At 42.8% G+C, this 24,783-nt stretch overlaps 1 protein-coding gene across 1 annotated transcript in view; it reads left to right on the plus strand.

The window, feature by feature from the left end:
- Positions 1-274: 274 nt before the first annotated feature.
- LOC121136416 overlaps positions 275-24,783 on the plus strand; it is a 33,532-nt gene continuing 9,023 nt past the window's right edge. The window contains exons 1-2 of the mRNA XM_040736807.1: positions 275-324; positions 24,650-24,750. Coding sequence (XP_040592741.1) covers positions 275-324; positions 24,650-24,750 — 151 coding nt within the window. The remainder of the gene's footprint in view (positions 325-24,649; positions 24,751-24,783) is intronic.

The raw sequence follows: 24,783 nt of genomic DNA on the forward strand, positions 1-24,783 counted from the left end.
GGCAGTGTGAGGGACGGCCATATTTGCCGGCGCTGCCCGAGCCAGCGACAACAAAAAGTGCGCGGCGCGGGCGCCCGGTGGGCGCTCGGACGGGCGCGGGGACGTGGGGCCACCCGACCCGGGCCTCGTCCTCGCCGCCTCCGCCGCCGCGCTTGCGGCCTGGCCCGGCGAGCCCGCCACCCGCGGGATGTCTTACAAGCCGAACTTGACTGCACACTTGCCCGCTGCCGCCCTCAACGCTGGAAGTGTCCATTCACCATCGCCATCTACTAGCATGGCGACATCCTCCGAATATCGCCAGCTGCTGAGTGACTACGGGCCACCGTCACAAGGCTACACCCAGGGAAACTGAATCTTTAAAGTGTTTTTTATTGAATACAGGAAGCCAGGGGAAAAATCTGCCTTCCAACCATTTTCTCCTTAGTATTTTTGTAGCGATCTAGAAGAACAGAAATCAATTTGAAGTTCAGTTTAATCTTCTGGCCAGATGGTTCTTGAATCTGAGATGTCCTTTCCATTTTCCTCCTTTCCCAGTCTCTCTCTCCCTGTCCCCCATTCCTCCATCACCTCTCTGCCCCCACCCTTGCTTAACTCAGAACAAACAAATCTTTAGCAGCATGCTTGCTGCAGATTCCTTCTTACAGAAGAAGTTCACAGTGCTCTTGTAACTCATATGTAGAGCCCTCTCACCGTGCCCCAACCACAGCCATTACTTTTGCAAACACACTGAGGTCAAATGCCCTTGCCTGGACTTTATAAGCCTTTGCTGGCAGTGAACATTCAATCAAGGAACATTCCGCTAGCATATAAAGATAATGACTTTGGTGAAATGAAAGAAAAGAAAAAGACACGTAGAAACTAGTAGTCTAAATGTGAATCCTTGCCTTTAAAAATGAAACCAATTCATCAATTTCAAGTAGAATTGTGAAGATTCGGTAACTTTAGATAAGCAGTAATCATAGCAATATGGAGAAAAGACAGAAAAATACCATCATCACTCAGGTTTGATAATCATGGAATGACACACCATCAAAAAAATAGCCTGGAATGTCTGCAGATGGAACTAGGGTGACTAATGGAGGTGCTTATCTCACACACACACACACACACACACACACACACACACACACACACACCTTGAAAGAATTAAAGAAAATTTCCATGAAACATGGACTCCTAAGGGGGAGCAGCAATGAAGCACAGCACAGAGAAACAGAAACCATGAGAACTTCTTGACCTAGACACACTAGTATCCACCAGTTTTAAGTGGGTGGATGTTGGGTAGGCTAATAAAGGTAGTGTTTACTGTGACCAATAGCCATGCCATTCTGAAGGAGAAGATTTTCTTCCCCCTTCACCTTTAAGACATTTGGGGCTAAAAGAAGATTAGATGTTAAGTCAAAACCAGTGGAGCTGTGAGATAGAGGAGTGATTTTACAATGAATAAAGGGTCCCTGGTCCAGAGGAGATGATATTCTCTGTGTATGCACTTAATAAGAGAGTCATAAAATGCATGGAGCAAAAGCTGAGAACATTAAAATAAGGTAAATCTACAATCAGAGTTGTAAAGTGCAATGCTCACTTCCTAGTAGCTAATATGAGAAGATAAAAAATGGCCTAGATTAGAGCAACTGATTCGACCAAATTGACTCCTGTACTGCCATTACACTCGCCAATGCAGTGGAAGTTTTATCGGTGGACAAGCAGTGTTCTCTTAGACAGTTCATACAGTCAGGGAGTTCAAACTACAGCAGTGAACCTGTAGGGATTGAATCTACATGATTTATTTGCTGGCCAAAAAATAATGTAGAAGTTACATAACAAATGGCAGAATACCGCCAAGTGTTTGGAAATTAATTAGCACATTTCAAGTAACCCATTGATACTGATAAGGGTAGAGATAAAATAAAACATTAGAAACTATTGTGAACTAAATTTTGGTAGAGCAAAGGCTACAGATATATTTTGGGTGTAGCTAATACAGTATGTAGATGGAGACAGGTCAGGTTTCAGTAGAGAAGGAAAAGGTCAAACAATCAGTGGACATCCACCACGAGAGTCATGATTTTTCCAATTCATTTTTACTTAAATACTTTATTTAATATTCCTTGATGAGAATACTATGATTGATCCAATCCACTACCAATTATTCCTCAAAGCCTCCTACCTACTTTTTCCTTTCCAACTCCATGTGCTATCTGTGTGTTTGTATGTTTGCTGGTTTTAAAGCAGCACCCAATGAGTTCATCTAGTGCTTGTTCCCTGTATGTGCATAGTGTGGTACCATCCCACTGGATAACTTCTTAGGACCCACATCCCCGAAGAAAAGAGATTCTTTCTCTTCCTTTGCAATTATTGAATTAAATATGTGAAAAGAATTCCTTGAAACATAAAATTATCTATTATTAATGCAAGTTTATTCTTTCTTTATGCTTGGTATTAGCATGGTCTATAGATATTTCCTTCCTTCATTTTTCAGTCTGTATTTGTCAGTAAAAAGCCATTTTTTTTAAAAAATGGTGTGAGTTTCATGGTGGGGTTATAGTCTTACTTTATTGTCCCGCGCTACCATCTCGCCAGCAAGAACGACGCAGAACACTCGGATCCTTCTGCAGTAAAGCTTTAATGCATCTTGAGAGATAGATGATCAGCTTCTTAGAGGGAGACCCCAAGCTAAGAAACCCAGCCCCTTATATAAGCCTAGGAGCTCCGAGTGAGACGTGTAGAGCCGGGATTGGTGGTTTGCACATCACCCCAGATGACGCCACGGGAGAGGCACAGCTTAAACGGTTAACTCCAACTGACAGCAGATGTCAGCGCCATCTTCTAACGGTTAACTCCAACTGACAGCAGATGTCAGCGCCATCTTCTAATGGCAATAGCGATAGCGAGGGCGGCTCCTCACATCTCCCCCTATTCATTTATTTTTGAAGCAATAGGACACCCACAACTTTGGAGTGGAGATAGAGGTCAAATCCCCATGTGCAAATTCGGAACATGTACAAAGCTCCTCTCCAGGGTCTTATCCCCAGAGAGAGCCCTGACCAGTCCGATGTCGTTTTTCTGGGGGAAGGAGATCATGACATAGAACCTTCATGCAAGATGACTTATCTCCCAGGAGAAAGTCGTTATACCGCAGACCTCTCCTGTGCAGTGCTTAGCCTTGCAACTCCTTGGGCTGCTGAAGCCTACCCACTCTATCCCGTGCAATGAGACTAGCCTCGTGGGGTGCAAGAGCTGGGAGGCCAGCGACCTATTGCTTTAACATGGTTAACCAAATGTCAGGGGAGGCTCCGTGTTCTAAGGCAGCAAGTGCTTGTGCCACCACCACTTTGTCTCTTTTGTTTGGGCTCTGAGCTTACACACCATCCAAAGCATCAACACTATTCCACAGCAGAGAACTAGGCTAAATGATCCTACCCCCACCCATTCCTTAAAATAAGAAAATGCAGATGAAATCCAGGAGGAGAGGCCTTCCATCAGAGAAAGATCCAGATGCGTCGAATTCACTTGCAGGATCGCCATTCTCAACTCACGGAGTGTCTGCTCAAACTCAAAAGTCCAATTCTGTAATAAATGTTGAGACAGAGCTTGTGACAGGTTAGCTGCTCTTGTAAAATTCTCATATTGTACTGAAGTGACACAAAGGCCAGGCAACTTTTGTTCACATCCCAATTGGGCCATCTGCCACAATATATCCAATTGTTCCTGAACCAAATTAATCTGTTGGTTTACCAACATCAGGCCTCCTTGTATCTGAGAATTGGCAGTGGCCTGTTTATCTAGGACCATGGTCACAGTGGCCTATAGTTCATTAATGGTTTGAGTTGTCTGCACAGTGGCAGAAAGTGCAAGGGCCAGGCGGTAACCGAAGCAGTAACCGCGGCGGTGGCTATCAGGCCCACAATAATAGCAGAGATCCCAAAAATCTCGCTTTTCCCTAAACAAACTCAAATTACTTGGCGTCTCAACAGGAACTGGAACAAATCGAGGCATGCGCATTACCAAAGCAAAAGGGTGCTTAATAGCATCCCAGCATAATGCATAAAAACAATTCTAAGCAGAGCAATTTATTTCTTTCTGATTCTTACCTAAGGTATCATTACTCACAACCCAAATAAAGGGCAGCTGAATAATTAGTTCTCTTAAAAGGGTATACTTAACATTGGAGGAGGACCAATCAGATGATCCATAGCTCTGTCCCTCACTCAGACTGTTGCCTAATGCCCCTTTCCAATCAAAAGTAATCTGTCCCTTCTCACTATCATAGGAGAAAGATCAGTACAGCTTCCATTAATTCAAAAGGATTAGCATTAGATCTTTCTGGATCCATATGAATAAAATTATCCTTTAATGAAGAAATCACAGTAAAGCACAAGCTTCCTACTAATGACAAGGTTCTCTCATCCTGAAAACTCTGTATCTGAGGATCTAAAGGCAAAAAGGCAAGCCCCAACTCTCTATTAGTTGTGAAAAATCTAGGGAACACCTGGGCATTCTGCATCACTGGCATCGGTAGGGGAAGGTAGACATGATGGCCCACCGTAACTCTCCCATCATACTAGGAACCATCATCCCGAGTAGGAGAGTCTTCATCACCCACTTGGCCTCCATCCTTCTTATTCTGGAGTTGTGAAGGAGCTCTTCGAGTGAGTCTTTCAGGGATCCACAGGGGGTTTTCTTCCTCCTGTGGAAAAACACACACAGCTCCCCTGGATCTTATAAGAATAGGATCCGGGCCTTTCCAGAGATCAGTCAAGACATCTTTCCATTTTACCATTTCTTTTGGCCTATCAGGCTCTAAACTGTGGCGATCGGCCGCAGTGTGGCCTTGGGCATCAGAGTTCAAGAAATTAAGGGTAAAAAGTGCCATGGATACAGCAACTCTTGGTACCGAGGGTAGAACATCCTCAATACTCCCCTTTTGTTTAATCAGATATGATTTGAGTGTACGATGGGCACGTTCCACAATGCCCTGTCCTTGAGGGTTATAAGGTAGGCCAGTTAGATGGGTAACATCCATTTGCCGACAAAACTGTCGGAATTTTTGAGAGGTATATGCTGGTCCATTGTCTGTTTTTAAAATTCTGGGTTTTCCCCAAGCACTCCAGGCCTCAAGGCAATGTTGAATCACATATGAGGCCTTTTCCCCTGTTAGGGGTGTGGCGAACATTACGCCAGAACAGGTGTCAACAGAAACATGAACATATTGAAGCCTTCCAAAAGAGGGAATATGAGTAACATCCATCTGCCACATCTGCAATGGTCTAATGCCACGTGGGTTTATTCCCATGTGGGGAGTAGGTAAGAATTCGCAGCAATTCTGGCATTGAGTAACAATTTCCCTAGCCTCTTTCCTGGATAGAGCAAAACGACGGCGCAAGGTCTCAGCCGTCACATGAAAGCGCTTATGGAATTCTTTTGCTGCTTGTGCATGGGTAGACAAGGCAGCGGCCACCAGCTTTGTAGCCTTGTCCGCTAAGTCATTCCCTAAGGACATGGGACCTGGGAGTCCAGAATGTGCTCGGACATGGGTAATGAAAACAGGAAATCTCCTATTTAACAAGGCAGCTTGTATCTTTTGAAAGATGTTAGCAACTCTGCTGGAGGATCTTATTATTCCAGCTATCTCAAGGAGATTAACTGCATTAACCACATAAGAGGAATCTGATACAATATTGAGGGGTCCTGGAAAAGCCTCAAGAACCTCCAGTACTATCAGACATTCTACAACTTGAGGTGAAGTTTCATTATATTGTTTAGATATAACCCTATCCTTGACCACATAAGCTCCCATACCAGTTTTTGATCCATCAGTGTACACCACAGTCCCATCTGGGAGTGGGTCTTTAGCTGTCACTTGTGGAAACACTATAGCCTGGTTTAGGGCAAACTGTAAAATTGGATGCTTTGGAAAATGATTATCAATTTGTCCTGAAAAGGAAGTAACTAAAACTGCCCAATCACTAGATGTGGCTGCCAAGGTCTGAACTTGTGCAGCAGTATAAGGCACAATCAAGGAATCAGGATCCCTGCCAAAATGTGTAACAGCTGCTTTTATTCCGCGAAGCGCGAGCTGTGCAACAGCATCAGGGTACCAGTCAATAATCTTAGCAGGGGAAGCATTTGGATGAATCCAAAGTAATGGTCCATGTTGCCACAGGACTGCAGTTGGCAATTGAGCTGTCTTAAAAACACACAGATTAAAAGGTAGTGACTCCTCAATACGTTGTAATTGTGCTTCCTGTAAGGCCTCTTCCACCATCTGTAAGGCTCGGTGGGCGGCAGGGGTAAATTTTCTGGGTGAGGAGATATGAGGCTCACCCTCCAGGAGATCGAAGAGGGGTTTTAGATCAGCAGATGGAATTTTTAAAAAGGGCCTCAACCAATTTATATCTCCCAGAAGTTTCTGAAAATCATTTAATGTTTGTAAGTGGTCTTTGCGAATTTCTATTTTCTGAGGAACTATATTTTTGGGAGTAATCATTGAGCCCAAAAAGAGGCCTGTATCTGCAATTTGAACCTTTTCTGAGGCAATCTCTAATCCCCACTGTTTTAATTCAGCCACCAGCATGGGAAAGCCTTTGTAAAACATCTAACTCTTTGTGACAAATAAGAATATCGTCCATATAATGGATAACGATTAAAGATGTAAATTGCTTCCTAATTGGCTCCAAAGCCTCCTGCACATACAGCTGACATATTGTTGGGCTATTGGCCATGCCTTGCGGCAGTACCTTCCACTGAAATCTCTTGTCTGGTTCCATATGATTAAGAGAAGGGATAGTGAAGGCAAACCTTGGTCTATCCCGTGGGTAAAGTGGAATAGAGAAGAAACAATCCTTAATATCTATAATAATAAGCTTCCAATCTTGAGGAAGTGCAGAAAGCAAAGGAAGGCCTCTTTGAACAGGGCCAAAAAGATGCATCTGATTGTTAATGGCCCGCAGGTCATGGAGTAATCTCCACTTCCCAGATTTCTTCTTAATAACAAAAATTGGTGTATTCCATGGGGAGGTAGAAGGCTCTAGATGCCCCAGCCGTTCCTGTTCTTGCACTAATCTTGTGACAGCCTCTAATTTTTCAGAGGATAGAGGCCATTGAGAGACCCATAACGGCTCCTCTGTTTTCCATGGTATGGGTCGTGAAGCCTCAACGGCCCCTAAATAAAACCCAGTCCTTTTCTACCCCGATTTCCGTGTTGCGTAATGGGTTTTATTCTGCCTTGTTCTTGCCTACCCAAGCCTCTACCCTTTGTATACCCCATCTTTGCCATAATGGCTGATGCCTGGGGGAGTATTCATTAGTTAGGGTCATGCCCATGGCTTGTAACACATCCCGTCCCCATAAATTTACAGGGAGTGGCAACACATAGGGGGTAAAACATCCCTGTTTGCCCTCAGCATTCCGCCAGGTTAAGGCTGAGGCACTGATGGCAGGAGAGGACTGGTATCCAAGACCTTGTAGAGAATGAGATGAAACAACAGTGGGCCAAGACTTCGGCCACCAATGGAGTGAAATAATGCTTTTGTCTGCTCCCGTATCCATTATCCCTTCAAATTCTTTTCCATTAATTAACAATTTTATTGTAGGTCTCTCATTTAGGGGTATAGCCAGATAGGCTGAATCACTTCCAGAAGATCCCATAGCCCTTTTTTGTAAAGTGTAGGTTTCTCCATCCCCGAGGGAGGGCAGCAACACCAGTTGTGCAATTCTATCTCCCTGCTTTATAGAAAATACACCCCGAGGGCTAGAACAGAGAACTTGAATCTCCTCTTTATGATACGGGTCAACAATTCCAGGATATATAATGAGTCCCTGTAAAGTTAAGGAGCCACGGCCCAGAATAAGCCCAATGGTGGCAGGGGGCAAAGGTCCAGGGGAATGGACTGGGACCGGTTGAACATTCATTTGGGGCATGAGTAAGAAGTCGGAGGCGGCACGCAAGTCCATTCCGGGGGTTCCTCGGAAGCCTCTACTTCCTCTTGATTGCTTTTCTGAAATTGGTTCCCATATTTCTGAGGGCCCTGGGACCATGGGCCCCGTGACCCGTTTTTTGATTGGGGTACCTTGGGTTCTTCAATAGGGGGCAGAAGCCTCCCTTTTACATCCCGGACTGACCTGCATTCGCTAGCCCTATGATAACCTTTACCACAACGATGGCAAAGCTTCGATTCTCTTGTTCTTTCAGGGGCTTGACAATCTTTCTTAAGGTGCCCCATTCTCCCACAATTAAAACAAGCTTTTCGATTAGATAAATCTCTATACCTGTGCGTTTGTAAAATGGCGGCAGCTAGTCCTGCATTGGTTAGGGGTCCCCCAGCTCCCTGCACACTCTGAGCCAATCTTGTAAACCTTTGCTTTTGCGAGGGGCGATAGCCGCTCGACATTCCTGGGTTGCTTGTTCATAGACAAGTTGCTCAATCAGGGGCATAGCTTGTTCTGAATCACCAAAGATGCGACTGGCGGCCTCTGTCATTCTGGCCACAAAGTCTGAAAATGGCTCTTGGGGTCCTTGGACAATCTTTGTAAGGTGTCCACTGGACTCTCCCCTTTTGTGAGGGCCTTCCATGCTTTAATAGCGGCGGCCGACACCTGACCATAGACACCCCAGATGTAGTTGGTTTGATTAAGGGCATGTTGACCCTGACCTGTCAGCATTTCAAATGTCCACTGCCTCTGATTCTCATCTTCAGCCGTGGCATTAACTCTAGCTTGTGCCTGGGCTGCATCATACCAGAGAGCCTTCCATTCCATGTATTGTCCCATGTTGGGAAGCACTGCTTTCACTGTCGTCTGCCAGTCAGTGGGAGTCATGGCAAAATTAGCAAGCCTTTCCACCTGTAATGTGGTAAAGTTAGCATTGACCCCATAATTACGAACGGATTCGGCCAATTCTTTGATTTGATTGTAATCTACAGGGGTATGTACTCTTCCGCCTTCCGCATTCTCGAATACTGGAAAAGCTACTTGTATTTTTCTCCGTTCCTCTAAAGGTAAAAAGGAGTCAGTACCAGTATTCAGCCGAAGCTCATACTGCGGAGGCGCTGAGGAGCGTGAGCCCGCCGGATTTATAGGCGGTGGCCTCACATTCATTTTTGTTTTCAGTGGCCGGTGTCTATCAGGGTGATATCTTTCTTCCTCATACCGTGCCACCTCCTCCTCTAGACCACCTTCTTCGCTAGAATACAGAGTGTCAGAATCAGAATTATCTAGCTCCAAGGCTTCTAGCTCTACTGTAGGGTATAGACTAGATTCTGGCTTTTTCTTTTTCTTAGATTTGTTAGGGGGTGAATGATCACTCCCTTCTTTCTCTCCCCCTTTCTTAACTTCTTGGGGAGGGCCTTTTTTCTTAGACATGTCTTTCCTTTTGCGAGCTCCCATTCTCTCACTCCGTTCAGTTTCTGACATGCTATCCTGAACTTCCTCTAAGGTTCCCTGACTTTCTATTATAGCAGGGTGACAGGCCTCATCCTCCAAGCAGTTTTTAACTAGCTTCCAAATGGCTTTGGTACCTAAGTGGAGATCTCCTTCTGCATGCTTCCTGTCTAGTTCTTTACCTAGCTTGTTCCATGAGGCCACAGTGAGGGACCCGGAACAAGCATACCATGGTGCCACTCTATCTACCTCCTTCACAAAATTTTGAAGTGTTCGTGGTGCAATTTTAAGATCTCTTTGTTTTAGCACAGTCTGTAGGGCAGTAACCACTGACTGTGACAACCCCATCGCGCTAGCGGCTTATCTAAAAAGCGGCGCTCAACTCCGTTACCAGACTGACAGCACCAGACTGACAGCACCAGACTGACAGCACCAGACTGACAGCACCGTTCTGTCAGCACCAGCCACGATGAAGGAGAAGGACAAACAGGACTAGCACCAAAGCCTCCACTGACCCGTCCCACGGTGATGACAAACTAAGGCCAAAGTCGAGAAAGGGGTGTTCAGGATAAAGCATACCTCTCTGAACTTACGTCCCTGCAGTTCTGAATCCGCCCCGTGTTCCGAGGGGTCTCCCGCGGCGCCGGCGATGTTGAAGAGTTCCCGGGTTTCGGCACCAGATGTCCCGCGCTACCGTCTCGCCAGCAAGAACGACGCAGAACATTCGGATCCTTCTGCAGTAAAGCTTTAATGCATCTTGAGAGATAGATGATCAGCTTCTTAGAGGGAGACCCCAAGCTAAGAAACCCATCCCCTTATATAAGCCTAGGAGCTCCGAGTGAGACGTGTAGAGCCGGGATTGGTGGTTTGCACATCACCCCAGATGACGCCACGGGAGAGGCACAGCTTAAACGGTTAACTCCAACTGACAGCAGATGTCAGCGCCATCTTCTAACGGTTAACTCCAACTGACAGCAGATGTCAGCGCCATCTTCTAACGGCAATAGCGATAGCGAGGGCGGCTCCTCACACTTTATGGTTATTCCCGTTTGATTGTAATGCTTTGAGGCTTATATTTGATGTAATTACTTAGGATCTCACTTGATACTTGAGTTGTTTTGAAGGAATTTGTTGTTGCTGTTTTGCTTTTCCACTTACTCATTATTCTAGTATTCCTTTTTTTCTGATTTTTTTTGGATTTGTATGATATTCTAATTAAGACTATATTAGTATCAGCAATGTTCATTGTCTTTTAAAAACCAATGTTTTATATATATGTGTGTATATATATATACACTTTTCTGTAAGTTGTTGGTCAAGAAGGTCACAAAGGCCACTAAAAATTGAAACCCGCCCCAATTCTATAGTGTTGAGCTCCATCCACATCACATTGCATTCCTGGGAAGAGGTGAGACAATCTTGAAGAACTCCTCTGAGAATGCATATAGAAATATTCAAGAAAATAACTCATCTTCGACACTCACACAGATACACTTGATATATCAGACACATCTGAAATTGAAATGAAGTTGATTCATAAAATAAAGATCACAGAATTCTTCAGTGTCTTACATTTCAATTTACATAGTATAATTCATGGAGATCCATGACATGTTAGGGCCCTGGCCTAGCAAGTTTCTTACTTGGGAAATCACCATATTGCAATGTTACATTGGAACATTGGGAGGTACCTTAAATAGAATATAAACACTAGAATACACTGAAAAAATAGAAGTTGAAACCACTCTACTGCGCAATTGCCCTGAATGGCACATTTTCTCAGTCCACTCCTCATAATATTTCTAAAGTGCAGTAGAAATGTCCTCCTACCTGCGTATCAATGCCAAGCTGGGCTCCCAAAGTATAGCACTAATTATCCAGGCCTGAGCATGCAATTTTTTTCTTTTTGGTTTTACGAGACAGGGTTTCTCTGTATTGTTTGGGAGGCTGTTGATCGATCCAGCCCAACCTCGAACTCCCAGAGATCCACCTGCCTCTGCCTCCTGGGTGCAGGATTAAAGGCGTGTACCACCAACTCCCGGCTCTTTTCTTTTTCTTTAAGTAGCGCATTTGCAGTTTATTTTTTATTTAAATAACACTTTTTAAATTTATTTTACATAGTAATCCCTCCTCTCCTTCCCTCCCCTCCTTTGCCCCATTTACCTCCCTTCCTATCCACTTCTCTACCTTCTTTCAGAAAGAGACAGGCTTCCCATAGGCTTGAACAAAGCATTACACATCAAGTTGATGCAAGGACCCAGCTCCTCAATTTACCTGAATTATCATCTAGGCAGGGCAGATAATCAAGTATGGGAAATAGGTTACCAAAAGCAAGCTAAGCACCAGGGAGAAGTCCTGCTCTCACTGTGAGAAGTCTTACTGAGAGTCCAAGCTACAGGACAGTAACACACATGCAAAGGACCTAGTTCAGCACCATGCAGGCTCCCTGACTGTTGGGCCAGTGTCCATGAGCTCTCTCGAGATGGAGTTCACGGAAGAATGCTTCTATTAGTCTAGGCTTTTTCATAATTTGACACATGTACACTGCAGGGCAGCAATGGAGCCAGTGCTAACATCACAAATGTGTTAACTGGACACAAGATGGCAGTGTTTCAGCGAAGCACTACTTCTGCCTTAACAGGGAGTATGCTAGAGATCGATTCTCAATAAAGACTACAAATGTATAGATGTAGACATTTTCACAATGTGGTGACCCTTGACTGAGTACATACTGCGTGGGACTTATCGGGATCTTATCGGGAATCTGTGACTGTCTGCTCATGGACAGATAAACACACTGTTTTGCTTAATGAACACAGTAACAAATTACATTTTAAACATGAATCTCATTAATAAGCAGGAAAGAATATTAAGCAAGTTCACACAATCTCAGAAGCAAAAAAAAGTTGTCCTTCAATGTCATAGCACTATGGAGTAGTCCCACATTTCAGGGCCAATCTGTAGTAAGCCGCATTTGTGGGACTTTAGTAGGACCCAGACAACTTGCCAGGTCGTACCTGAGAGGGGGAGTGTTGATTTAAAAACCGCAGGTAAAGATGCTTAAGAAAGGGGCCGAGACAAAAGATGGAGTTGGGAGGGTAATCCAGCGAATCCTGGACACCTCACGTTTGTTCTTCGACATTCTCAAAAGGGGGACATGGGAGAAAAATTCTTTATCATAAATAAAGAACAGCAGATTTTCATTCCTTAATACTCCAAGTATTTGGTAACTACCTTTAGACTCAATTTACCCTTATAATTATCCTTCTTTGTATCGCCATAATTTCCAAGTCATAGTTCATCTGTGTACTGACATCATCCAACCTTTCTTCCTGAATGTTAGCTTAGCAGACTCTCATGGAGATCATGCTTTATCTATATGCAGAGACAACAACTTTAGAGACTCCACCCATGTGCTTTGGCTACACAAATCTAACCCTTCTAGAGTCTTCTTTTCTGTAACGCTCATAATTCTATGTCTCTGGTTATGACTAAAAGAAACATAAGGGGTAAGAGCCAAGTAAGCGATTTTCATTTTCATTCAATGGGATTGCTAATATTGACAGTAAAGTGCTTAGATCCAGGGACCAGGTAACATAGACTGACACCAATTATCTGATCTATGCCTCCTTTCTTGCCTTATTTGAGGTTTCCTTTAATTATCCCTGATTGGCAGAAATAGAAATCATGGGTCTCTCCTAAAGTTGAACATAATACTACTTGTCTTAAGCCTCCTTGGTTCTCCAGAATTGATTCTACTAGAGTCTACTTGTTTTTTCTCATTTGGATACAGAGTTTTCTAAAATCCTTAAGTCCTTGTGGTGGATGGAATAGATATGGCCCCATAGACTCTTGTGTGTGAATGCTTGACCCATAGGTATTGGCACCCACAGAAGGTGTGTTTTTGTTGGAGGACGTGTGTCACTGTAGAAGTAGGCATTGAGTTATTTATGCTTAAGCTATTCCCAGTGTGGTACACTGTCTCCTTCTGTTGTCTCCAGCATCATGTCTGCCTGCATGCTGCCATGTTTCCCATCATGATGATAGTGACTAAACCTCTGAACTGTAAACTGGCCCCAATGAAATATTTCATTTAAAAAGAGTTGCCATAGTCATGGTGTCTGTTCACAGTGACAGATATCCTAATGAATACCTGGTTCACTTGCTGTCTTAATTCTCTAAAGTTTGATCACTGACCTATGGCTGTTGCCTGTGCAATATTGCCTCCAACCAGAAGTGGAATGGAGAAAGATGGACTTCACTTCTTGAGCCTTGAAGCCTGGGGTTCATCTTAAAGAGTGCTCCTCTTCTTCTCCATAATATAGCTACATGTTGGGCAGCATGTGTAAGAGTACACATTGGAGGGACTTATTGTAATGCCTTGAAGGAGGCACATTTAGTTAAGCCATTTGGGCATGCCTGCCAAATGGTTCAGGGTCCATAACGTGTTCATGCTGGTGATAACTGACCTGGATAGTGGAAGAGCAAGGATCAGAATAAAGTGAGTCTTCTAGGTCATAGGTCCTGGGCACTAGGCAGGTTCCAGCTCCCAGTAGGTCCCCAGTGGTAATTTAGGCTTTTCCCAGTTACAAATAGTTTTATTTGATGGAGGGCTGATGGTGTGGCTGGTTCCTAATCCTATGTAGTAATGGGATGACGAGTTCAGGCACAGCCAGCGGTCCTTATCAATTCCCAGCTAGGAGTGTTTAAGCAAAGGTTGAACCTTGTCAAGGGTAAAGAATATAGAAGAATTAATGATTGCATCTCTCCTCTGTTGTCATGAAAAATACTTTCTAGTATCATGAACTCTAATCAGTAGGAGTAAAGGCACCCACTCATCTATTTCATATTCAGTAAGAGTTGTATGTGTTGTCTTCAGCAATATGGCCTTGCCATCAGGTTGTGGACAACAACCAATAGTCTTGGCAATAGCCTGAACTCTTTGGGGTTTGATAAGATGTAACCCATTCCTGGAAAAGGAAGTTCCACAAAGTGGTGAAAGGTATCTAGTTGGGGCATTGTCTCTTCCATTATTTGGTGACTAAACCCATATTTCTTTAATATATGTATGTATTTTAAGAAAATCCTACCATAGAAGGTTTCCATACAAGCCCGCCTACTGCCCTTAATATAGGTTGTCATTAGTTCCCTATATTCCATACCATGACAAAGAAGTAGTGGGGACCACTCTCCCAAGTTCACAACTTCAGTGCAGGCTCACCCACACCTCCACCACCAGAGTTGATTCTACTGAGCTGCCCGACAAGATGTATGGCTTGGCCTCCTGTTTGCTCCAGCCAGTGAGGGAGAGAAACAGCTCTCCCACTCTATGATTTCAGGGCCTGCTCTTCCATCCACCTCAGTCATAGAGGGGCCAGGGAAGGCATCTCTTCCTGCTCATACCACCATATGGCAGATGAGGGGTGGGGCCAGATCTCTCATGTTCTCATTCTCTGGCTGGCATACCTATTCCTCTGTAAACAGAGTTAGCTCCACTGTGGTGACCAGAGAGGGTGCACGGGCCCCTTTTCCAAGAGTTGCAGCTTTTAAAGTGAAGGCAGGCTCTCTTTATTGATGGAGGCTGTTGGTTTGGAAGGGAGGGCATCTGTCCCTCACTCTCACCACCACACTGCAGATGAGGAAGACAGTACCAGCTATGTTTGACTCATGCCCTCAAGTCTGGCTCACCTGAGCTCCTGTCTACAGATTTAATTCTACTGATCTACCTAGGTGAAGTATAAGACCCTCTCTCACCAGTGCTTTCGAAAATGAGGGGCAGGGCCAACTTTGTACAGTCCTATCCCTTTCTGCCATTCGTGGTATCAAGAAGCAGAGACATCAAAATAGCCCATAACTGCATCAGAGCCAGGAACCCACACTGGTTCCCAGTAGCAACTCAGGCCCAGACATCACCATGGCCATAGGTGGCAATTAAGTCACCCACCTCACCCCACTCTCCACCGCTTTCATCTCTTGAGATATGCCCTTCTCCATAGGACATGAACCATTCTGTGTGGGTCTCTCTCCCATACCACACTATATATTGCTCACTATAACAGTATCCAATTGACTGGTGTCACAAGGTGCTAGGTGGGTGGGCCTGTGTTTTTCCCTTGGAGGCATTGCCCCAAGCCTGTGTGTGGGTCTCCTTGTCACACTCAGTCTGACATGGATCTGGGAAGGACCATTCTCCATCATCATAAAGATGTCCTAAATGTGCCCAGCTGCCCGGTGCCACTCCTGGTTGGCACAGAGGTGTTTATGGAGTCCTTTCCTGGACATGGAGCTGGAAAGCCAGGGCTGCATTTGGTTAAGTCCCGCCCTCCACAGCTGAATAGTGTGGAGTGTAGCTGTTGCTCAGGATTTTATTCTTTACACCTAAAGAACTCTCTTCTCTTTGTATATGATATGTTATTTCCATGTCCAGAGCCATTAACATCCTGAAAATATAAGTATACTCCCGGGAGTGGGGGCTGGATAAATAGTGTATAGCATGTGGCCAATAGTATAGCACTACTTTGTTTTGTAAACATATGTGCTTTTTAATAAAATATAAGTTTTAGAAGGAGGAAATGAACGTGCCAAAATTTGAAGAACAGATGTGCTCTGAGAGCATCCCTTGGCGTTGTTAACCTGAAGGAAACTGGTCTTACCATGTTTTTTGAAATGATGTTAATTAAGGTCAATTGAAATGAGAAACTAAAGGTACTATCTACACAGAATTGTTTCAACTAATTTGAAGATGACAGAGATGAAACCAGAGACCATCTTGGTCTAAAAAAGGGGTATGTTTAAAAAAAAAGTCAAGATTTCACTCATCTCTTGGCTAGACTATTATAAAGACAATGATATTTCAGAAAAGTGTGTGAACCTGTGCAGTTTCTTTTCATGAACCCAAAACTAGAATCCTGCTGCTCCCTACTGCATCTGTACCTTTGAGAGTCATGAAAGGGAAGATCTGTAGGTCTATGCCCAAGTACAGGCAACTGTCTGGAGCAAAGAATGAGATTGATGGCCATCTCTGTCCTCTGGATAAATCATAGGTTTAATGTCTATGACACTGCTAGGAAGGGGGTTCTGAATATGGGGTAATTACTGGTTTGTGGAAAATAAATGACAAGGAGACATTTGTGCTTCTTCTAAAGCATAGGTCTTGGACATAGATGCCTGGGAGTGCACAGAGGTCTTCAAACTTTGAAATCATGCTGTGTGGAGAGCTTGCCTTCTTTGGTACTGTTAATTTAAGACTTTCTGTTTTCATCCACAGAAAAAGATATCAGATGAAATAAGTTGAAAAGTAATTCATCCTGGCTTTTTCCCAAGATCTTGGCTAAACCAGTATATTTCTGTGTTACTACAGTATAGGTCAGTACTGCCTCCTTCGTGGGTAACAGGGCTCAGATTCCTATATCTTTTCCTTACAAGACGGGTTAGGAAAATATAGATGAAAAATCCCAAATTTGAAACAAATCTCTTCCATTTCAAGTGGACTCTTGTCATGAAATGACATAAGCACCATTCCACCCTCTATTGGGTTCTAGGTTCTGAGGGTTTGTGTCAGGGCTGCAGGTGCTGGCTGTACACTGTGCATCTGTAGCTCCAGTATGCTCCAGTGTCTTCAGGCTGGGCAGCAGTGATGGACAGGGAGCTGCTCTGGCTGGAGTTGTTAAGGGTCACTCTTAGTCTTCCACTCTGTTTGTCTTTCTCATTTGAGTGTATTAAGATTAGCATGGCGTGGCCTCTGCCCGAGTCCTGTCTGTACCACTGTAGGGCAGCTATGGATGTTTTATAACTGCAGTTCACAGTGACATTTTCACCCTCCTGGATGCTCAAGGCCCAAGGATTCTCTTCTCCTTGGAGGCTGTTCACCCCTATGAAAAAAACCACAGGCCAGAGAACAGGACTCAGTGGTTATGTTTTCAAACTGCATCTCCAGATAAATAAGAAGACTTCATCTCACATGTACGTGGACTATGAACTTTGCTGTACCTGTAACCCTCACCAGAAACCCAAAATCACTTATCACTTGCAGTCATAGTGTCATCATCGACAATCCCAAGAGTCTGTCCATTCCTCCCACTGAAGAACAGGTCACAGGAGATGCATCTCTGGGCCTGACCACCAGTTGGTTGGTTTCTGAGCATCTGCCCTGAAAAATTTCGAAGAAAATTCAAACTCCTTCCTCCCCACCTCCTTTTTCTTCTCTCCCCAAACATCTCACCTCCACACTCCTCCCCTGCATCACTCTGATTTCAAACCCAGGGAATGTGAGGAAGGAGAGCCCCAACATCTGGTTGGGGATGGTGTTATTTGCATCAATGAGGGTCTAGAGCACTTTTGAAGTGTCTTTCCCTGGGTTTGCCATGATGCAACCAAGGGTTCCTAGGGCAATTCCAGGTTTTAGCACAACTACCCACTGTGCAGCTGCAGGATGATAGGGTGGCTCCCACTCCTCATTCTTTTCTTCTGTGATTATTTCCGTTACTTTTGTTCTTCATCCTTTGGACATATCAGGAGCTCATTATTTCACTGAGATAACGGTTTATTGTTAGGTGATGTGTCTATTATTTCCAGGGATCTCATTATTCTAGCACCCTCATCTGTGTGCAATAGTCCTTTAAAAGTTCCTGTAATGCTGATGTGGACATCATAGACAGTTTTTAGTACATTTGGGATACATCTTTATGTCTTCAGTTTTCAAGGATTATTTTCTAGATACAGTAATCTTGGTTGATAGATGTTTTTTCCTTCCATGGTATGAAGCCTGTCATTACAGTCTTTTGGCCTTTATGTTTGTTGTCTGAACTCAGTCTTCTCTTGCGACAATAAGCTTATTTTTTTACTATAAACTTGGAATTTTGACAATCAAGGCATGGAGACAGCTCTGATCTATCCCTTCAGTTTACTATCTGTGTCTCTGGATTGACATGACCCTCAGCATCAGGGGAGCTACTGTTAAAATGGACCAGATACTCGGAATCCACATCCAAAGCAAGAACATGGGCAGAGCTATGCACGGAATGGAAACGTAATTGATGGAGACAGATAACACATCCTCCTAATAAGAGAGCCATGGAATCAGTGTACCAATTCCTCAGGAAGATAGGTATCAATCTTAATAAGAGCCAGCTATACCACTCTTGGGTACATAGCAGAAGAATATTCCATCTTAACTATAGAGACACTTGCTCAACCGTGGTCTTTGCTTCTGTATTCAAAAGAGTCAGAAACTGGAAGCAACACAGAATAGATAAAGCAAATGTGGCACATTTATACATTGTAGTATTATTCATCCTTTTAATAATTGACACCATAAGATTTTTAGGAATATGGATGGAACAAGAATAATATATACCTGATTGGTGTATCTTAGACTCAGAAAGACATAGATGGTATTATCCTCTTATTGTTTCAGCCAGTTCTCACACTCTGAACATTGATACTTCTTTAGCCATCACAGGTATCTAATCTTGGAGTGTGGTTGAAGCTCAGCAGTGCAATGCAGTGAGAGCTATAACTAAAACAGGTTCTAACTAATGACTTTCTCAATATACATTTGATGATTCCTTTCTCCCGTTTGTAGGTCTGTTTTGTCAGTGTGTTCCAGATATGACATCAAATATCTTGAGAGATTAAGAAAAAAATTATTACACAATCTAAGGGAGATCTCTTAATGAATGAAAATATTTCTCTGTACTGATGCATGGTAAAATCAGAACCATTGAGTGAACTTGGGGGAAGCTTCAGTGAGCACCAGGGTAAATATGCTAAGTCAGGGGACCTTTTCAGCACTCACTGTTGGGAAATAGGGAGACTTCATTCACCCTGTCTAAAGCACAAACTGATGTAACAACTGTGGAAATCAGTGTGAAGAATTCTCAGAAATGTAAAAGAGAAAGCATTGTAGAGTCCAGCTATGTAATTCCTGGATACATATCTGAGGCATTCTGTATCCTGCCTCAAAAACAATTGTTCAACCATGCTTATTGCTTCTCTATTCACAATTTCTAGGAAATTAAGTCAGCCTTGATATTCATTAATAAAAGAATGAATGATGAGATATTGGTAGAGATTTTATATTATATATTTTTAATACTCGAATGATGCATAGTGAACAGTGCCGAGGGGAACTGTGAGAGGCTGCAGGCGAAAAGGCAGAGGACCTTTTAACCACAGGTGCATTTTGTTCACTGGACTGTTTTTGGACAGGATTTCCTGCCTCCTATGTGTAACATTTTATTCAATTTATAAGACATACTTAGGTCTTACACCTATAACAGAGACGTCAGATCATAGCTATAGAACACACTCTTCAGTGTACCCTCAATATGGATATACCCTCTGCCTTGCTTTCAATATGTACTACATATAATATATAGTATGTGCCAGGATATTGTGTTTAAATTGGTCTATCCACAGAATGTGCTAGGAAAGGGCTGCTATGTTGTCATAATATATGTTTATTGGTATTTATTTACATGTTTTATTGATCATATTTTGCTCAACGCAAACAACCTTCTTTGGATCATTGGTTTCTTACATCTGTGTATAAAAGTACACTCAAACTTATATAAGTTTGTCTATAGCATTAGACTGCAGTCTGCCCAATTATTTCAGGTCCTCAGAATCCATGTCCAAAAGAAAAGATCTGCACTTGCCATTTAGAAAGTCAACAATATATAAACATATATGAAGATTATTCATCAATAAAGAAAAATGAAATGATAGAATTTGCATAAAAATGAAGTTGGAAAATACTTTAGTGAGTTATCCCAGCCTCAGAGACAAACACATGCAAATCTTTAACTTGTGAATTTTATCTGTATGTGATATGAACTACAAGTGTGTGTAGATGTCAGGAAGTTAGACAGCTGCCCACAAGAGGGAAAGGCAGCATTAGGAGGATGTGTGGAAGGGAACAAAGCACATGACCTGGAAGTGGAAGGGGGATTCTGGGAGAAAAGTGGTTTCCTTAAGAATGGGAAATAAGGAGATGGCAGAGGGGATTAGCATGGGGAAGGGTCAACCAAAAGTAAATATGTATGAAATTGTTCTAGAGAAAGCAGCTAGTTGATAAACATGTTTTTCAAAATTAGAAAACAAATACTCTTTTAATTGAAAGATTTTAAAAAGCAAGCAAGTCAGAGTGCTGTAGAGGTGACGGTGGTCTTTATGACATGGCATATGGAGATTCTCATAGTCATGTGCATTTAGTCCAGCTCACCCAGATTGGCACATAAAGTGTGTGTACATTGTTGTACAAACTTCAATGTGAGAGAAGAGTGGAAAATATTCCATCTAAACCAATTGTGTGCCTTTCTCTTTAGGACTGGCCATTTTCCAAATGTCATTTACTTTCCTAATCAATCAAACCCTCTCTACTCTTGCTCTTATTTCCCATTTAACATAGAAAAGAAACAGAGTTTCAACAGACTGTGGTATGTGCTCTATCTAAGACCTTCCTGGGTCCCAGTGGGTTTAGGTGCAGTCTGTATGTGCCTGGAGAACACTGTGTGCTCACTGCACACAGGTAGACAGCTGAGTCACTTGGCTGCGAGTCTCTGATGTACAGGATTATATGCAGGCTGGGTTTATTGAGGTGAGAGGTGAATAATTGTAAATCTTCCTTCTTCCTTTTCACCATTGGAGATGATGGTCATCAGAGCCTTGGGGCTTTTCCCAGGATACTGTCTGTACCACAAGAAGTAATCAGTATTATAATCATTGAAAGTGCTGGTGAGAGAGGCCATGGCACCCTCAGGGACACTGAAGGATTCTGAGTTCTGCTGCACCTTCTGCTGACTGCTCACGCCTGTGCAGAAAGACAGAGGTCAGACACACAGGACTGGATGCATATGGATGCTAACAGCCCAGAAGCGCTTTTCCATGGGCCTCCCAGCTGCTTTTGTTGCAGCATGAGAACATTGGTATTTCTCCCCTTCATCCTATAACATGTGAATGCAACACCCTCACTTAATGTATTTTCATGTTCCCATAGAAATGGTCAAACTCACCCCTCACTTGAAGCCAGAGCACCACTATCGAAACACTTAAGGGATGCATTATTGTTTTCACTGAATATTCACAATTCAATCATAACAAAAGGACTGGAATTAGGGAGTTCAAATTCTTCTGCTGTAAACTGGATAAAAGAGAAAAAGCCCAAACTATTTATCCAATTAGAAAGAAGGTCCTAGTTTTCACTGCCACATCCAAAGCCCTCCTCCTTCTCTCACTAACCACCCCCAGACACAGATGCAAAAGACCATGGGAGAAGCAGGCATCTGGATCTCTATGAAGATACTACCATCGCGTGGATTCACATTAGTTCCAAAGAAATAACTTAATCAAAGACTCTTCTTAGGTAAACTATTAAAACAAGCAACAGTATAGTCAGATAAAAGTTTAAGGATTTGTTCACATTTATGTATGAGTATGTTTATGCAAACATTTTTCAGAAAATGGCAACTTATTTTCAGCAAATAAAAGTTATTTCACTAGTCACTTTTCTGTAACAATCAAATAATGGTTTATGTTCTTTATCTATTTTCTGTGTCAGCTCATACAGCCCTCCACTGTTCCTTCATCATCAATATTAAGTTTTCTGTAATTAAAAAGATCTGTTTAAAATAAAATAGCTTTAAATGTGTCTTAACAAACATGGCTCTAGCTCACAGCCTAGCTATGTTTTATTCATGTGTCTGTCTATTTATTCATTCATTTCTTTTTGTACATGTTATGCTGTGTTTGTGTTGGTGTTTGTGTGCAGGGGTATGTGAACTCCTCAGTGTTTATATGTGTATTTGTGGATAGGTTAGAGGTCAACATCAGTTGTTTTCTTTGATTACTCTTCACCTTGTTTTATTATTTAAGGCACATTAAAAACAACCTTGATCCCCCAATTAGAAAACAACTGTCCTGAATGTCCCTGTTGCATAAAAAAAAACGCTACACTTCTTCCCAGCCCACCCTCTTTCATACACAGACACAAACACAGCCTCTGGGTCTCTCTGAACCTAGAGCTCAGCATTATAGCCTGGCTTATCAATGGACTCCACGGACTGCACTGGTTAGGTCCTCAACAGTGCTAGGGCTACACAAGTGGGTACAGTTCTGGATTGTATTGTGTTCTGGGTATCCAGACACAGTTCTTCATGCTGGTGATTAAGCCATCTCTCCAGGCTCTTTTTTATTACTTGTACTAACTATAAAAATACTGTGCTTATTGTAACATTTTAATACACAATTCACTTCCCATTTCCATCTTTTACAATCATTTGTGGATAGCTGAGATAATTCCATATTTGGTTAATGTGAACTGTACCAAAAGAGCATGATATGCACATATCCTTATTGTGAACTGAGTTTGATTCCTTAAGATGCACAGCTAGGTGTGGTAAGGCTGGGTTATGTGGAATTTGCATTTTTAGGGGATTATCAGCAATGAAACTCTATACTGATTTATGTAATAGTATCACAAATTTATATTCTGATCAACTACCTCCAAGAGTTCACTTCTCACCATGTCTACAAACATCACTGCCTTTTGTTTTCTTTATGATAGCCATTATTTTGGGGCTAAGATGGATCCTCAGCATAGATTTTATTCGATCAGCTCTTTCTTCAGCAAGGTGATAATAAAAGTGCTTGCAATTCTCCATACACCAGTAACAAACATCCATGGCAGGGAAGCCAGTGATCACCTAGGGAGCATTATGTTCCATTCCTGAGACAAACAGAGAAGACAACATCCTAGAAAGACAAGACAGAGCTGTGGTAAAAGCAAAAGCATAAGCTTTATTCACTGGAATGGGCCGGTACTCAAGGCTAATCAGCTAATTGGTCTTTGGCTATGGAGCTTTATTAGGCTTATGTGTCTTCTCTCCACTGTGGGTCCTGTTCAGGTACCCGACCCCTTGCCTTCCCACCAGTTCAACTTAAGGTGTCTTCTGGGAACAAGAAGTTGACATCTCATGAAGTTTACTTTTGCATTCCCTTCTGTTTATACTCCTCTAACTCTTTCTCAGCCACACCCCTGGGAGATCAGCCACAACTGTTGCCAAAAATGGGGCCTAGATTGCTCTAGAAACTAAACCCGTCCCTCCCATATCATGCACTGAAAGTTCTTTCTTTTGACAACACTTGGCAAAAATTTTGAAGCACCTACGAAACTCCTGGCCCTGAAATACCTACTGAAGATTAATTCATCAACAAACCAGTGCAACTCACAGTTATGGAGTCTTTCTAAATGATTGGTTTCTGCATACTCTGGGCAATGGGCATTTGTGGATGATCTTTCTCAGCGTTTTTGTTGGTGCTGCATACAGAGGCTCCTGATGGTTGAAAGCAGATTTCCTATCCTCCATGTTGTTGAACTCATTGATAATTTGAAGGAAATATCTAGTAGAATTTTTGGGATGTCTTATATGTACTATAACATGATAATAATTGGATATATTTTTCCTATTTGTATCCCTTTGATATGCATGACCTATAGTGTTGCTCATTATGGCTACTCTCTGGACAAAGAACTACAACTAAGGAGAGGGGGGATTGTGGAGGAGTGTGGGAGAATGGGCCGGAGAGGGAACTGGGTTTCACATGTGAAGCAAGCTATTTAAAATTAAATTAATAAAAAAGTTTAAAAAACAAATCCCCTTTCTAAAGAGAAATTCATTTTATAACTTCTGTAAATCTAGACATCCCTGACTAACCTATCAGGCTTGTAGGGAGAACAGTCTAGAGTAGTGAGTGTCTCATAATAGACTCAGCTCACTTACAAATGTCCAATTGCCAACTTTCCTTAAACTTAGACTTCTTCAGTTGCTTTCTCCTCCTCCATTTCCTCACCGAATTTCTTGGCAGGCATTTTCTCTCATATTTCTGGGTATGGGTATTAAGGACTATTCTTGGGCAGTGCTTGCAAAATTAGGGTTAAACTCTGCATGGCTGAAGTACTGAAAACACTCTGAAAAAGAAAAGAGAAATCTCTAACTTTGGAAGAAGGAGGTGCTGAAAGGCAACCCCTGTATCACAGGAGAGACTACTGGAAAGGAAACCCCAGCTTTGTTCTGTTCAGGGAGAATGAATGAGCAAGGAGTGAAAGGCTGTGCCCTGTGACATCAGCAGTCCCATCTGGAAATTCTATTGTGTCCTGGAGATCTCTTGGAATCCCATGATGTCACTTGTGTTGTAGCAACACTGGCTGCTCTTAGGACAGTTGTTCATTGCCTGTAAGGTCATTTATAGAAATGTTTTCAAGACTGTGAAGTATATTTGGGAGGAGGAATGGACAACGTGGAGAGACCAGAGTGAGGAAGAAGGAAGCAGGCCCTAGGTCTCACTGGAAAACATGGTTCTGGGGAAGACACCGTGAGTTCAAGGAAGGGACTGTGGGCACTCTGT

The sequence above is a fragment of the Mesocricetus auratus genome, unplaced genomic scaffold (assembly GCF_017639785.1).
Source record: "Mesocricetus auratus isolate SY011 unplaced genomic scaffold, BCM_Maur_2.0 Super-Scaffold_100101, whole genome shotgun sequence".
Classification (NCBI taxonomy): domain Eukaryota; kingdom Metazoa; phylum Chordata; class Mammalia; order Rodentia; family Cricetidae; genus Mesocricetus; species Mesocricetus auratus.